This window comes from Siniperca chuatsi, linkage group LG14, assembly GCF_020085105.1.
Source record: "Siniperca chuatsi isolate FFG_IHB_CAS linkage group LG14, ASM2008510v1, whole genome shotgun sequence".
Lineage (NCBI taxonomy): Eukaryota > Metazoa > Chordata > Actinopteri > Centrarchiformes > Sinipercidae > Siniperca > Siniperca chuatsi.
This window is the reverse complement of record NC_058055.1, coordinates 9623014-9637604: the sequence shown is the minus strand read 5'-3', so window position 1 is coordinate 9637604 and position 14591 is coordinate 9623014. Positions and strand designations below refer to the sequence as shown.

Genomic DNA, 14591 nt, shown 5'->3' with positions numbered 1-14591 from the left:
TAGATGATATAGATGATATATACTACTCACTATACCTAGAATACATTCTAAATCAGCTTTAGTCATTATAGTCCTGCTCTCTGGAATTCTCTACCACATGAACTGAGGTCTGCTACAACAGTGTCTTCTTTTAAAAGCAGACTAAAAACACAAGCTTTTAGTTAGGTTTAAAGTGTGTGGTTACAGGTAAAACTCTTATTTTAGAATCAGTATTATTGTCATTATTATTCCATTTTTGATAATAATGCCTTCTTATCTTATGTTATTGTCATACCTTTTTATCTTATATGTTGTTATGTATGATGTTTGCCTATTTTTTCTTGCTTGCTTTCAGTTTGAAGCACACTGAGTCTACGCCTGTCGTATGAAATGTGCTATATAAATAAACTTGACTTGACTATGTAGATGAATATAGGTGATACATGTGATATTTTATAGTGTAGACCCTGCTGCTCAAATATGACTATTTTTTACTTTAAAACAAGCTTTGATTCCACAGCTTCCTTTTCTCTGCTGTGAGCTGACATTTAGCTCCCATTATGACTGCTGATTGTCTTGCAGTGTTCCACCAAAGACCAGAATCCTTGTATTTAAGGGCCGATGAGTGTCGAGCTCTCTGATCATAATGGCACTTTTAATTAGCACTTAATTAAAGGCAGGTGGACTGGAAAGGTCAACCAGTTACGCATGTATGTTAAAAGCACAGACGGCACGAGCACCAACTGTTTGATGAATTTGTCTGCTAATTACACTGACCAGGATTGGGACAAACTCCAGCCTGATCTGCTGTAGGTTAATAACAAAATATGTGATAAAATACAAAGCCACAGACATTTTTCAAAATCCATTTGAACATATTTCTCATTTTCAAATGCTTTATTCTAAGTGTGCTTACTATAATGTTACATCTATATGGCTTAGGATTTAACAAAATACATACATTTGAAAAATATATTTTCTAATTTTGTTGGGTTTTTAACAGCAATTTCAAAATTGTAATTTAACCAAAAAATGTGGAATTACTGGGCATCCAAAACATTTGACTGGCAGTACATATTGTTTTACACATGTGCTGTATTTGATCTGTTTATACATGATACAGGTTTGTGTGTTTGGAATCTTTGTATGTTATGTATGCACATACCTTATGACCGGGCTCCACACTGGTCTATCAGAGAAAGCCAAAAATCAAAAGCAGCTTCTGTAAAAAGTGAAACAATAGTCCAGACTGTCAATTGGATTATCATTGTATTCATTACACAAACACAAAAAACAAACGTGGCTGCAGTGTGATCTAAACTTCTAGCGCCTCGGCTCTGAAAAACAGAGCTGGGAATAGTATTGATCTCAGTCAGAATTATAGATCACCTTGTCTGAATGAGTGATGAAGCTGTCGAACTGTTGGTCTCACCTGACAAGCACCCACATTAAAAATCCTCCTCCCTGAATTTCAGTGGAACAGTAACATTATGTTTAACAGTCTTAATCTACCACAGTAAACATACACAAAAAGGTATTTTGAATCTGGGGAATACTTATTACATAATTATTATTATACTTAGCTATGTCTGTGGTTGTTTTACAAGGTATACAGTACATACTAGAGTCACATTTGTGAAAAATAGAACAATCCAGTCAGAAACCAGCTGTCAAGAACCAGCATGATTTTAATCTTTAGCAAACAGGGGAAAAAAGTCAGAAATTATTTTTACATTTTCAGTGGTTCATTCTTCTGGTTCACCTCAGAAAATTACTCTGACTCAGTTTTTTTTTGTTTCAGGCATCTGAAATGAAATTCTCCATCTCAAGTACAAGCAGAACTAATCACACTGTGACAAACACGTCAAAGGTAAACCTTAATACTTTATGTGTGTGTCTCTACAATTGTCATGCAGCAGCCTGTTTGCTCATCTACTCATCACATCCTCAGCCGTTTATACACTGAGCCTCAGCTAATATTGATGCTCTCCATGTGATACTGCTGATGAAAAATAAAGCACTGGTGGATGATGCCGTGCTTTTTCCTGAAAGCGCTGCATCTTCCCCAGCGCTGGGAGAGACCACTGAGGGGCAGCAGAATTACACGCCAGCTCTTGTTTGTTCACCGCTTCCCCAAATGCACCTCAGTGCTCAGACTCTATTAATCCTGCTGACTTATGAGTGACCTTGAAGGGTCCCGGCGCCGATATGCTCAGTGTGTGGCGAGTGAAAATGTGGAATAAAAAAAACCCCCCAATTGTTTGTAATAAACAAAGTACACACAACAGTCTTGTGTCAATATCAAGTTATGGGATGTCAGCAGATGTTAAACACTATGGAAAGTGAATGTCTCTTTGATGTGATGATTCACTACGTAACTACACATATGATATTGAAATGTTGAGATAAACATTATATCAGATAAAATATTTTCCCATCTTTAGCAAATATATTACAAAAAATAAAAATACAATGAAACAGTGAAAACAAGTAATATAACAATTCAGTTTATTTTATTTATTTTCCAGACAGACACATCAATTTCTGGACCACAGTAGAGGATGGAAACCTTTCACAGACATTTTTTGTCAATATTATTATTTGAAAATACAAATATAAAATTAGACTTTCCACATTTGATATGTGAGAGACCCCCATCCATTATTATTATGTTTTTTTTTGTGTTTATTTTACAACAGGGCTTAAGCAAGCCATATGATAACCTGAAAGATGCTTTCAGATGTCAGTCAAGTCTGTCTGTCTCTCGCCATAAAAAGTCGGTTAACATAAAAAAAAGGGGCAAGTGTTAGGAATGGGCAGACAGCAGTGAAGAGAGCTCTGTGCTCAGCCTGCAGAAACATGGAAGCACAGCAGAGCCTCACACTGCCATCCATGCAGTCTGAAGAGCTTCCAGGCTCCCCTCTAGGCCATGCGGTCTGCTCCAAACTCGACAACACGCCAGGGGTGAAGTCTCGTGTTGGTGAACATAAGCTAATAATGACGACTATATGAACCTGGGTGTAGCTGTGTGAGGGATATTCTGTATACAGCTGAGGTCTCCAGTCTAACATTGTTCAGACAAGTTCAAATGAGTGAAAATTGCAAGTATATATTCATCTATACGCATATATTGCAATTGTATGTATATATTTAGCAATGAGCATGGGTGAGATGGCAATGGTTTGGACTGAAGGGGAAATTCACCCTAAAACACGACAGTACAGTTGAACTTGTGCTATTTCTGTCACCTCGAAGAGTTCAGTCTAGATTTGTGAACATGAAGCGATCTTTGTTATATCCGGAAACAAGAGAGCCGACACTATAAATGGTGGCGCTGAACTGGGAGAGTAACTTTGTGGTCACTGTGACAGTATCCAGTATCTCTCAGAGATAAGGGCACATTGTCTGGTTTAAAACCATTAGCACCACTATGAATAAGCCTCTTTTGGGTATAAATGCTCAAGAACGTTCAATGAGCCTTCAAAGTCAGGCTAATTAATTGGAAATGGAGCAGAGCCTGAAACAGTCCTTGTCTGATGTCCCAGCTTTTGGGAGACAGTTGTTCATATTCATAAAATAGACGAATCGAATCCAAGACGACAGAAATCTCATAAGTGCGTGTGGTTTCAGGGTGGGATTTTCCCCAGAGTGGATGGGATAAATTGTTTGGCCATTGCCTAGCACTTGCCTCAAGATTCAAGTTTAAATGGATACGGTAGTACACTACAAATGTCAACACCTTCCAGGTTGACTTTTTTTCTTTTTTGATTATTTTTTCTTAAACCAAGACCCCTCCCCTCTCCCCAAATGGATAAGCTAGTCTACTAAGATGTGTAACATTCATCAGCTGTAAACTGCTGTCAGTTTAAGATAAAATGAAATTACAGCAACAGAGCCATGCTACCTTAAAGTCCAAGCTACAGGATCACAAAACAGTAGAAGAGTCAATTTTGATATTGTGTAAGGGAAAAGGAGCCTTTCAAGTTTTATTTTTTCAGTCAAAAAGGGTTCATTATAGAGTATGAGCCACCAGGCGCTGCGACAGTGAAACAAACAAAATGTGTATTTTATACTTGTCGCACTGTTATTGGTTTATCAGATGAAATGGAAACCAAACTGGAGTCAAATGCAGCTCCTGAGCTTCTTGTTTCGGTTTATAGGTGGTTTGAGTTAAGGTTTATTATTTGAGAAAATATTAAGATAAATTCAAGGGACAATGCTGCAAATAAACTGAGGAACACTTTCTTCTTATCCTGTCAGAATAAAACTTTACTACACAGAAGTTGGTACACTTACATAATTGAGTCCTATTATATTTATTGGTATACTGTTGAGATATTTTTGACACTAAAATATGCAAATGAGGTGAACATAAGTTAATAAAAGTCATTAATATTTTGAACATGTTACTTTTTGAAGAAGAAATTATTTTTTTAGCCTACCTTTGTTTTTCTATAGTTTTGGGCAAATACTATATTTTTCCTGTATTGTCCAATGTGATAAATTACTTTTATCATTTTACAATAAAGTTTAATATTATTTGACTTGCTAAACATGTGGACATTGTCTTTTGGGATACCTTGCTTATTTTGAAATAACACAATGTCCTGTATACTTGCTGGATTCACTGGAATAATTTGTCTATTGGCGTCACTAACAAAGCTGCCATTACTGTACATACTGTATGTAATCTGACAGTCTATACAGGATGAGAAGAATGAATAGACACTAATGTTATTTATTAATGTAACAGTATTCAATTTTAAGACCCCATCAGGTGAAATAAATTAAATAACGGATATAAAACCTAAATTTAACGTTTAATTGAAATTATACTGACAGAATAACTCAATCTGTGGTTGGAGTGTGCACACAGCTTGAGCTCCTAAATTGAATTGGCTTTATAATAGGTTTGTTTTTGCTTGAAACACAGCTGCTTGTGTAAATCTAATTGGTTTAAATACTGGACATCCATTGACATAGTATTTTGAGGAAACTTGGGAGCATTTAAATTCAAGTTTTAATGTAATCTTTTCTGCTCTGATTTAGCTTATCAATGAATCACAGCTTTAGGGTGCTGGTCCAAAGTCGGGACATGAATTTAACCATCTATTAATCAGCCTTGATCCACACCTCATCCTTTAACACCTGGTAATATTCGTTAAGAGCCAGAGGTTTTCGGTTTAATGGAGTCTTTTGCAGTAGGTCTTTTTTATTTATACAGCAATGCCTCTATACTGTCAATATGTGTGAACAACATTGATAATGGATTAAAACAAAATGTAGTTCCCAGAATCTAAATTATTAGAATTATTAATACAAGTTTTGAGAGAAATAAGAGAAAAATTATCTAAAAATAACTGCGCCAGAGGCATGTGGGATTTTTTCAAAGTGTACAAACATTAAAAGATACAACTGGTTATTTTAACAGCACTATGCCTGATATTATGACTATTGTGGTAATCATTGGTATGTTTCTTAAAAAAATATGAAATTTTTTTTTACATAAAAACTCATGATTATAGCTCATGTCCCTCTTAAAAAATAATAAAAAATAAAAGTTTTGCATATCTAGCGTTAGCATTTAAGGTAGTATGGCACACCCCTTTTAAAACATTCAAGGGTGGGGATCCAAATAATGCCTTGTGAACAATTCCATCTTACAGCAACTGTTTCTCTATTGTTCATCCATGAGAGCTTTGGTTAGCTGAAACCATGTGAGAGTGGCAAAACCAAACCAAAAATAAAACATACAGGGAATAAATTACAATGAACCTCTATCAAAATAATTGTCTGCAAATATCAGAATAACATGATCATTTAGAGAAAGGTCTATCTTGACTGGTCCTAAATCCACTATTCACTACAAGTATTATATTAATGAGTCCTATATAACATCTACTTTGTAATTACAGGAGATAGAAAAAGAGCGCGAGAGGGAGAGGGATAAATATGAGAGAAAGGAGAGGTAGAGCAAGGGAGAACAACAAAGACCACTACACTGGTATCAAAGACAGCACTCTGTTTACAAGTTAACTGTGATTTCTTTACACACTAATGAAATACATGAATGATCAACAAAAGAAGTAGGATCTCTGAGGATGGGGAATGGAAAGAGAGAAAGCAATGGATGCACAGTACATTTTAATAGTATATTACAATTATTAATATATAAACCACAAAGTATCAATAAAACTCTGATTAAACTTGAAATCAGCAAAGAAGCATCTTTCTTTTTTTATAGTTGTGTATTTCTTATTTTCTTTTACATTTGAACATTACAAGGGTTTTTTTTCTTTACTCTTTAAATTATTACTTGATAACACCTCCATATCATTTACTTTAGAAGTATCCAGCATATTTCTTTACCTGGTTGTTTTGAAATAAAAGACATGAGACAAGAAGTGGGTAAAATGAAAACAACAAATACACCTGCAGCAGGTAAAGTATTTCAGAATACACACCATTCATTCCATCAATGATTTTAAAAACTGGACTGCACTCTGGAGCATATTATTATTAAATGTTTGTCATGAGTAAAATCATTAACCACACATTCTGTGTAAAACCTGGTGCAGCTACAGATAGTGAATAATTCAGTGTCTTCTCCTGACCCTGTATAAATATCTTTAGATAAGACATGTGTCTAATATATAAAGAAATCCAAGTGTACACTGCAACATATCAGTTACTATTTCCCAAGCTGTTAACTCACCTCAAAACATTGAAGCGTTTGTCTAGTCGAGAATACATCAGCCTAAAAATCCTTCATACTATCCCAAAGCACAGGGCCGTTTTTAAAAAGCCAACATATACATGTGCAAATAGGAAAATGGCCTGTACTTTACTACTCACAGTGCAATGATTACTCGCTTTATTACCTTTCAGTGTTTTCATTTGTTTTGCCACTAGAATAAATTAAACCTGCCAATGATTCCACAATAGAACTCACAAAGGCTGAGGTATGGTATCAAAATGTTTACTTTCCTAATTCATTCAAAAAGAACTGATTCAGAGAACAAGCATTACATAAAGGCTCTAGCACAGAGCCCAGATATTGTGTTCCAAAAATGAATCAGGAACAAGCAGGGTGAAACAAACAATAACATACAACTAACAAGTTCCTCTCAAGAGTATAAAAGTGTCAGGATGCACAGAGCACTGTAAAATGCCTGGTTCAAGTTCTAATCTTCACATCTAAGTACAGTGTGCTTTGGATTAAATCATCTTTTTTTTCTCTCTCTCTTTGAAATGATACGGATATCTTAACAGTTAGACAAAAGATACCAATCAGGCTCTTTTTCTTTTAGTTCTTAAAACTGTGTTGACTTAACTCACCGTTTGTAAATTTGCTGGTATGACACTTGTAAAATTATTCAGCTTCAGTATTTACAGAGCAAGTGTGTTCTGTTTGTCTCTGGGGTCATTATACCGTCTTCCAGCAGAAAAAAGTATAATAATAACTGTTTACAGCTTTTTCTTCTATTCACACGCTATAACATGTTCTTTTGACACACCATCACAAAAATATGCTATTCTCTCACTGAGTTGGTTATATGCAGTGACTGGAATAATATGTACAGCTACATTTATTTTTCTCAAGTTTGAATTCACAATGTAGTTATATGAAATTTGTTATAGCATATATATATATTTCTAAACAACAAAAACAACACTTATAAAAAAGGACCATAAAAATATTGGAGTCCTCTTTGTATTGCCCAAAAATAGGTAATTATGGTTAACAATGAGACATCACAAGAAATAAAACAACTACTAAGATTTATTACTTAGATACCCTCTTTAAGTTTTCCTTAAAATTGTATTTTTTTTCCTCTCTGTCTCCACACTGAGCTTCTTTTTTTGCGGAAAGACTGAATGGAACATCCAATCATTTCTCCTTTACACTAACCGATACAAAGATGAAGACATGACTTGCAGATATTCTTGGCTATGACCCCCGCACTTCAAACAAAATCCATTTACACAAATATACTATAAGATAAAATCAAATGACACAAAATGAAGGTTAAACTAAAATGACTTTCTAAAAACTAATCAAAACAAAAGCTAACAGAGGAAGGAAATAGATGAATGAAATTGACGTGAAACATCATACCAAACCAGGTTGTAAAGTTATAGGAGGTTTGGATTATAGTACAGCAGTTGTTATTTTTCTGAGATGACTAACATTTTCTTTTCTTCTTCATATGGTTCCGACTTTCGTTCTTTTTGCCTGGGTGACGCTGTAGTGCTTGAAGTTGGATAGCATCACCTGCACACAAAGCCAATTAGAAACTTCGTCCTGTCTTTCCTGGGCCACCAGATAAACTCTGCTGGGTGATAAAAAAAAAAAAAAAAAAAAGATAGCAACAGCATTAGAAACCGTTCATTTAATTTGCATCCTGACCATAAATACTGCACTCTGTAATATTCACAGTGACCTTTAATGACAGAAATCTGTGGACGTTAATATAACTTACAAATAACATATTTTGGATGCCTACTGAGGCATAATAGCATGAAACAAATGTGACAGCAATTATCATAAAGTGCAGCAGGTCCAAACTTGCTGCAGGCATAAGTACAAAATTACAGTAAAAAAAACTGTAATTTTACTCTGGTTAACAACTTGGTGCATGTATGTTCACATTTTAAAAAGTCTATTCTTCATACACATATGAGTTGAACACACATCACACATATCTATAAAACATAGCTGGAAGCAGGCAAAAAGCGCAAGACATTTTGAATGGGTTTTATAGATGACAGTTGTACTACTGTACACATGAGGGACAACGTTAGCAATAAAGATGAATTATAATGACAAAATAAACATGATAAAACTGAAATATTCGGTTCCTCATAGCCATTTACTGGAAAACTTGGGAAATATAATGATTCAAGACCATTGACTTGTTATTAAAAGTTCTGGATTTGAGATTTATTTTAGTCATAGTGGTGAAGAAGTGTGATGAGACTTGTGTCCTTGGACAACCAGAGTTTAGGTCATGTAATGACATCAAAAACATTATAAACTGGTATGTGACATACTGCATGGTTGACAAGTAAGTAACATATGGTTTGCACTAGTAAAATATGTGCAAGACTATTTTAGGATGGAAACAAAATGTTAATAAGAAAAAAGAAAGAAAGACGTCAGAACTGGTAGTATATGTGTGTGTGTGTGTATGTGTGTGTGTGTGTGTGTGTGTGTGTGTGACTTAAGTATAAACCTTTCCTACAGCAAGTCACACAAACAAACTGATCATTTGTTTGAATTACTGACAATGTTTTCTACTGTCTTTTTTTATTAAGACATCATACAGACCACCTCGTCAACAGAGGCCTTCTGATGTGTGAAGACACTTTACTACCAGCTCTGTCATTGTGAGGGAGGTGAATAAACAATGAATAAAATGATGAACATATATTAGAGAGAGACTGATAGAAAGGCACAGTAAATAAAATGCAATACCTCTGATGAGATGGCAACCGGCCACCTGTTCAATGGTATCCATTTGTAAAAGCTGTCGCAATCAACGGGCCCTAAAAGTGTACAGTTAGTGCTTTTGTCAGTATGCATTTCAAGGAAAGAAAGGTGAGTATCATATCAACTTTTTTCAGCTAGCATGATTGTGACCTTTTTGATTCAGTTTGATCATGTTCAGTAGCAGAGCAAGAGACTATATTGTCATATATATCATACAGGTTCCTTGAATATTCTTGTAATGGAGAAACAGTGATATACACACCGCAAAATTACTTTACTACAGGAAGTAAGACTCATTTAATAGTAAAATATGTTAAAAAGAGTTAGATGCACTATATAAAGTAAATGATCTCATACTGTGTTACAAGATACTGTAACTTCAAATCATTTTATTTTCTATGTTGACATAGTTCTCAGGTTATAATAACCTGAGTGAAAAATATGTGAAGGAGATAATAATAATAATAGTAATAATAATAATAATAATAATAATAATAGTAATAAAAATAATACACACACAAGCCCTATTCATGCCAACATGCACAAGTGATTTTATCTGAAAGCATGCAGAGAATAGGATCATAAACACCCCTCAGTAAGATCACTGTGTTTCTGAGTATTGAATGGTTTTCATTATGAAGCTCAGTTATCAGGATACTGTGAATATTGCTTCTGACAGGTCTGGAGAAATCCTTGAATTCAAACACAACAGTGAAAAGAGAAGCACTTTCAACAGCGATTATCTGTCTTTATCACTTCAATCAGCAAATTGCACTCTAATTGTCTTGCATAAAAAAAACTGTTAAGTTCATTACTGCTTCTTCACAGGGGCTGTTTTGATATTGGCTAAAGGGATTAATAAAATCACGTAAGACCGAGGGACAAGAAAGTGACTCTGATGTCATCCATGAGGTTGTGACATATGATGATCTTACATGTATTCAGTTCAACAGCATCCTCAGTAAAAAAAAAAAAAAAAAAAAAAGAATTATAAAGCACATTTCAGTTCTGAATCATTTCCTATTTTAATGTTCTGAATAGAGAGATCATCTCGCCCAGAGCAGAAAGTCACAGGGCTGCTGTATCACCTCTCGCTGCTTTATTGCACTCTGTTTGATTCACTGGGCAATTCTGAAGTGGTGATTTAGTACCTAGTATCACAGGCACAATTTGAAATGCTAAGGGAATCACCAAACCTGGCCTGGATTATATGGGTAAAATATAGCATATTCTTCACTGATCTCTTTTATAACTTAGCCTTTTTAAATTGTTTTAAGGTAAATATGATGAAAAGCCAAACATTTCTATTCAGAATTTATAGTATTTGATGAACAGAAAGACTGTTTTTACATTCTCTAATGCACCAGCACTAAGCGATGGTTACAAACTGTTGCAACAAATGGAAAATAATGGAAACAAATCGCCTCATTTCCATCTGTAAACTATCTGCTGCTAAATCTGCTTTGAAAATGAGCCAGCCTGGTCTTTCATAACAAATATTTTGTTTCCTACGCTGAGACCAACAGATTATGGCAGATAGCCACTGGACCTAAAACAATTAATAAGAGAGGCTTTGCTTAGAGAGCAAAAAGCCAATAAAATGTTTTTTTCTGTTAAGCTCTGTTTTTGTTTGGATATCATAAATCAATTACACATACTTATTAAAACTAAAATGTGCGATTTTGCCTTCTAGTGAGCTATTTGCACATTTGCTCCTAGTGACACTACCCCATACTGACAACATTACTGCTACATAAGTCTCACATTCACTTCATCCTTGCTAAGCCGTTACACTTAGTCCCACTGATTTAATGTATTGCACAAAGTGATAAATCTCCTGTACTATTTCTCACAAAACACAACATAATCACAATCATAAAATACCACGACCAACATGCCTTAAACTCAACTTAAAAAATACAACAAATAACTACAAATACCACAAACACCCCACATTAATCTATATCGTACTTTCGGGTTACTGTAGTGGGATATTCAAATTAATGATGTGGACTATAAAGTTTGAAAGAGTGTCTTCACCCTGTAGTCTTGCAGTGCTCGCCTGCAGTACTAATGGGCTTGTTGTTATTCCACCTCAGTTATGCCATGCATTAATTAGCTTCTTTCAGAAAGCAGGTGTTATTTTCATAACCTATACTGTGTCACTCAGTTCAGTCATGTAAAACAGTACAAACATGGCCCAACAAGCCTGGCAGTGAGTCTAAGAGCTTAGCCCTGCTGCACCTTGATGGGGCCATAAAATTCAGATGGTAAAATTTTAGATTCATTATTCAGTGAGATCCAAGGTAGACTAACACACAAGCAAAGTAAACAAATAGATGATTGAGTCTTATTTTGGGGAGTATGAACCTTGTCCCTTTGTTGACAACAAGGCCTTAAACATAAGATAGAATCTCTGGGCTACTAGCTAAGTAAGCCAAGTTTAATTTGACTGGATTTAGATGCTAACATTTGAATGTCTGGGTTATGCAGTATCCTGTCTTTGCCTGTTCTTAGACAGCTAATTTAGCAATACATACATTTAGAACTGAAATTTGTTTTCTTTAATAGTGAACAGATTATGTTGCACTTATGAATCACAGATGGATGACAAACATGATCAATTTTAAGTGGGTTAAAGTTATTAAAGTAAGTAGTCAAAATAACAGGGTCAATGTTTAAGAATTATTTTATTGGTAAAATATTTTGACCCTGACAGCACTAAGTCACTGGTGGCGACACTGAGGTAGGATGAAAGATATAAAAACATGTCTTCATAGAAAAAGTTATAATTGACAAATACTGTACATTAATAAAACACTTTAAATTGTGGCGTACAACTACATTATAATGTGTTATAGTCCATTTACTAAATGTTTATATACTGCTTAGAAATGCTAAATAAGGTAGCTTCATTATTTCAGCTTGGTTGAAGTTACTCCTCGAATGGTTTTATTGGCTTTAAGAGGATCTCTCCAAGACTTGAGGTTATAATAAAAGGAATCTATTTTACAAATTATATTCCCCAATTTTTATTAGGAGCCACTATCTTGCAAGGCTATGTCTTCATTGTCAAGAACACTGGAGTTGAGGCCTTCCGAGCATTTTTGGATTGGATTCTTTTTGATTACATTGAAAGCAAGAGGCAAGATTATTAACAGGCTGCTGCACAGCACCTAAACTGACACACAGACCACAGGCATCTGAGCATATCCACAGGCAGTAGACATGGACACATTGAGAACACCGCTTTGTTACTGTCATCTCTACTAGCCCTGCTAGTCTTTCACTTATGAGTTGACATGGGAACCAGCATCTAACTGATCAGCAATAGGAAAAGTGCAACAGCACCTGGCTGAGCAACTACACCTGGACAAGGACACTGAGACAAAAACTGCTTGGAAGCATTGTCCTAGTGACTGAGCAAACTGAAGCTCTGGGACAGATGGGTTTCTAAAAATAAAGGGAAATTTGTTCTGGGAAGGTGACATAGAGTCTGAAGTGAGGTGATTTGTGCAACAGCTGAGGGGAATAAACATTTGCATTTGACACATAACTTTCAGAGCTGAGAAGGGGATTACTCTGATGTACAAAATGCTTATGGGACCCCTGACCTCAATAGCAGTAGAGACCTCTCTACAAAGAAATAATCAAAACTTCTAGACTATACTGAAAGTTTGCTAGGTGGTGGTTATTTTGAGTATTTTTAGTATAATGTCCTATAATTAGTAAGCTCTACTCTTTGTGGTGGAAATTCTAGTGTTGAATAGTTACAGAACATCACAATCACAGGCAGTTTGCATTGGCGTAGTGTCTAATTTTAGTGGTAGTATTAGATTACATTCAACTTTACTGTCATTGCGCAGAGTACAAGTACTGAGACAACAAAATGCAGTTTAGCGTCTAACCAGAAGTGCAATAAGCAGTAAAGTGCAGAGTATGTAAATATGTATAGAGGTAAATATAAGTAAACAGTAAGGGTAGATACACACAGTATGAACAGTATGAACATATGCAGCAGTTACAGTAGGCAGTACAGATATATGTATAAAATATATAGTGCAGGTAAGTACAAGTAATGCTACTGGTAGGACATAATATAGAGAATAAAGAGCTTGAGGTATTATATGAATATGGTGTATACAATATAGATCCGATATATACAATATGGAGTGCAGTATAAATATGTATGGGTATGTGAGAGCATATATAGTGCAGGTAAGTGTGTGGTAGTAGTGGGTAAGTGTGAGCACAGCAGTATTCTTACACAGAAGAGGCAACTAAGCTCAAGGTGCCGTCAGACACAAAAGACAGTCTGCTTTTGAGTACTCACTGTGATGCTGGGGCCAAACCCAGAGCCAGGTTGAGGGCTAGCAGCACTGATGTAGTTCCCCACAGCCGAATCCTGGCTGCTAGGTCCGTACAGGTCAGCCACAGGCCCTGGACTGTTAGCACCAGGGAAACCTCCGGGCCTTGATGGGTTGGCGCCTGCATACAAACACAGCGGGGAGCAGAGCAGCTTAGAAACACCCATCAGCATCAGTACAATTCTTACCTGCAATGACTCAAAAGAACACATTACTGGATTCATTTGTTTGCCTCAAAGGACTTGCTCATTTTACAGGTTACAGACACTTACTGCTTGTAAAACTACATATTCAATTTAATTTGATATCAACTGACACAATGGTGCAGGATTTAGGTTTAACAAGATTTTAAACAACCAAAATTAAGGGTGAATCCAGTATGATATTCTAAATATAATCTACATGCTGTGCGTATTATGCATAGGAGTAACATTCACTTTGTATAATCATGCACAACACAAAACAAGCACACTGCTAGAAATACTTCCACCATGCTAATAAACTAGTAAGGTTGCAGTGTAAATGTTGCCATGCATAATGTGAAGGAGTACTTGGTAAAACAACATTGGCTGTTGAATAAGAAGAGTAACACAGGATTAACATAAGACTTTTAGACTTCACTTGAGCATTTTGAACCCAGACAATCTGATGATTCATAGATACAGACAAGAACCTACTAAAAAATATTCTCTATACTTTCAGCTGTGTGTTTCAGCTTTTCAGTCTGCTGGTGTAACTTCAGGCATAAAACA

General features: G+C 35.5%; 1 protein-coding gene across 12 annotated transcripts in view; it reads right to left on the bottom strand.

Moving 5' to 3' along the window:
- Positions 1-2470: 2470 nt before the first annotated feature.
- Positions 2471-14591, bottom strand: part of LOC122887872 (RNA-binding protein Musashi homolog 2) — a 239742-nt gene continuing 227621 nt past the window's right edge. For 6 of the 12 annotated variants that reach the window (XM_044221504.1, XM_044221509.1, XM_044221506.1 and 3 more), the window contains 2 exons: positions 13806-13960; positions 2471-8315 (listed from right to left, as the gene is read on the bottom strand). In XM_044221504.1, the coding sequence (XP_044077439.1) occupies positions 8271-8315; positions 13806-13960 (200 nt within the window). In that variant the 3' untranslated portion in view covers positions 2471-8270. Of the gene's footprint in view, positions 8316-9457; positions 9529-13805; positions 13961-14591 lie in introns of all 12 variants that reach the window. The other 6 variants (XM_044221501.1, XM_044221505.1, XM_044221510.1 and 3 more) reach the window with 3 other exon arrangements.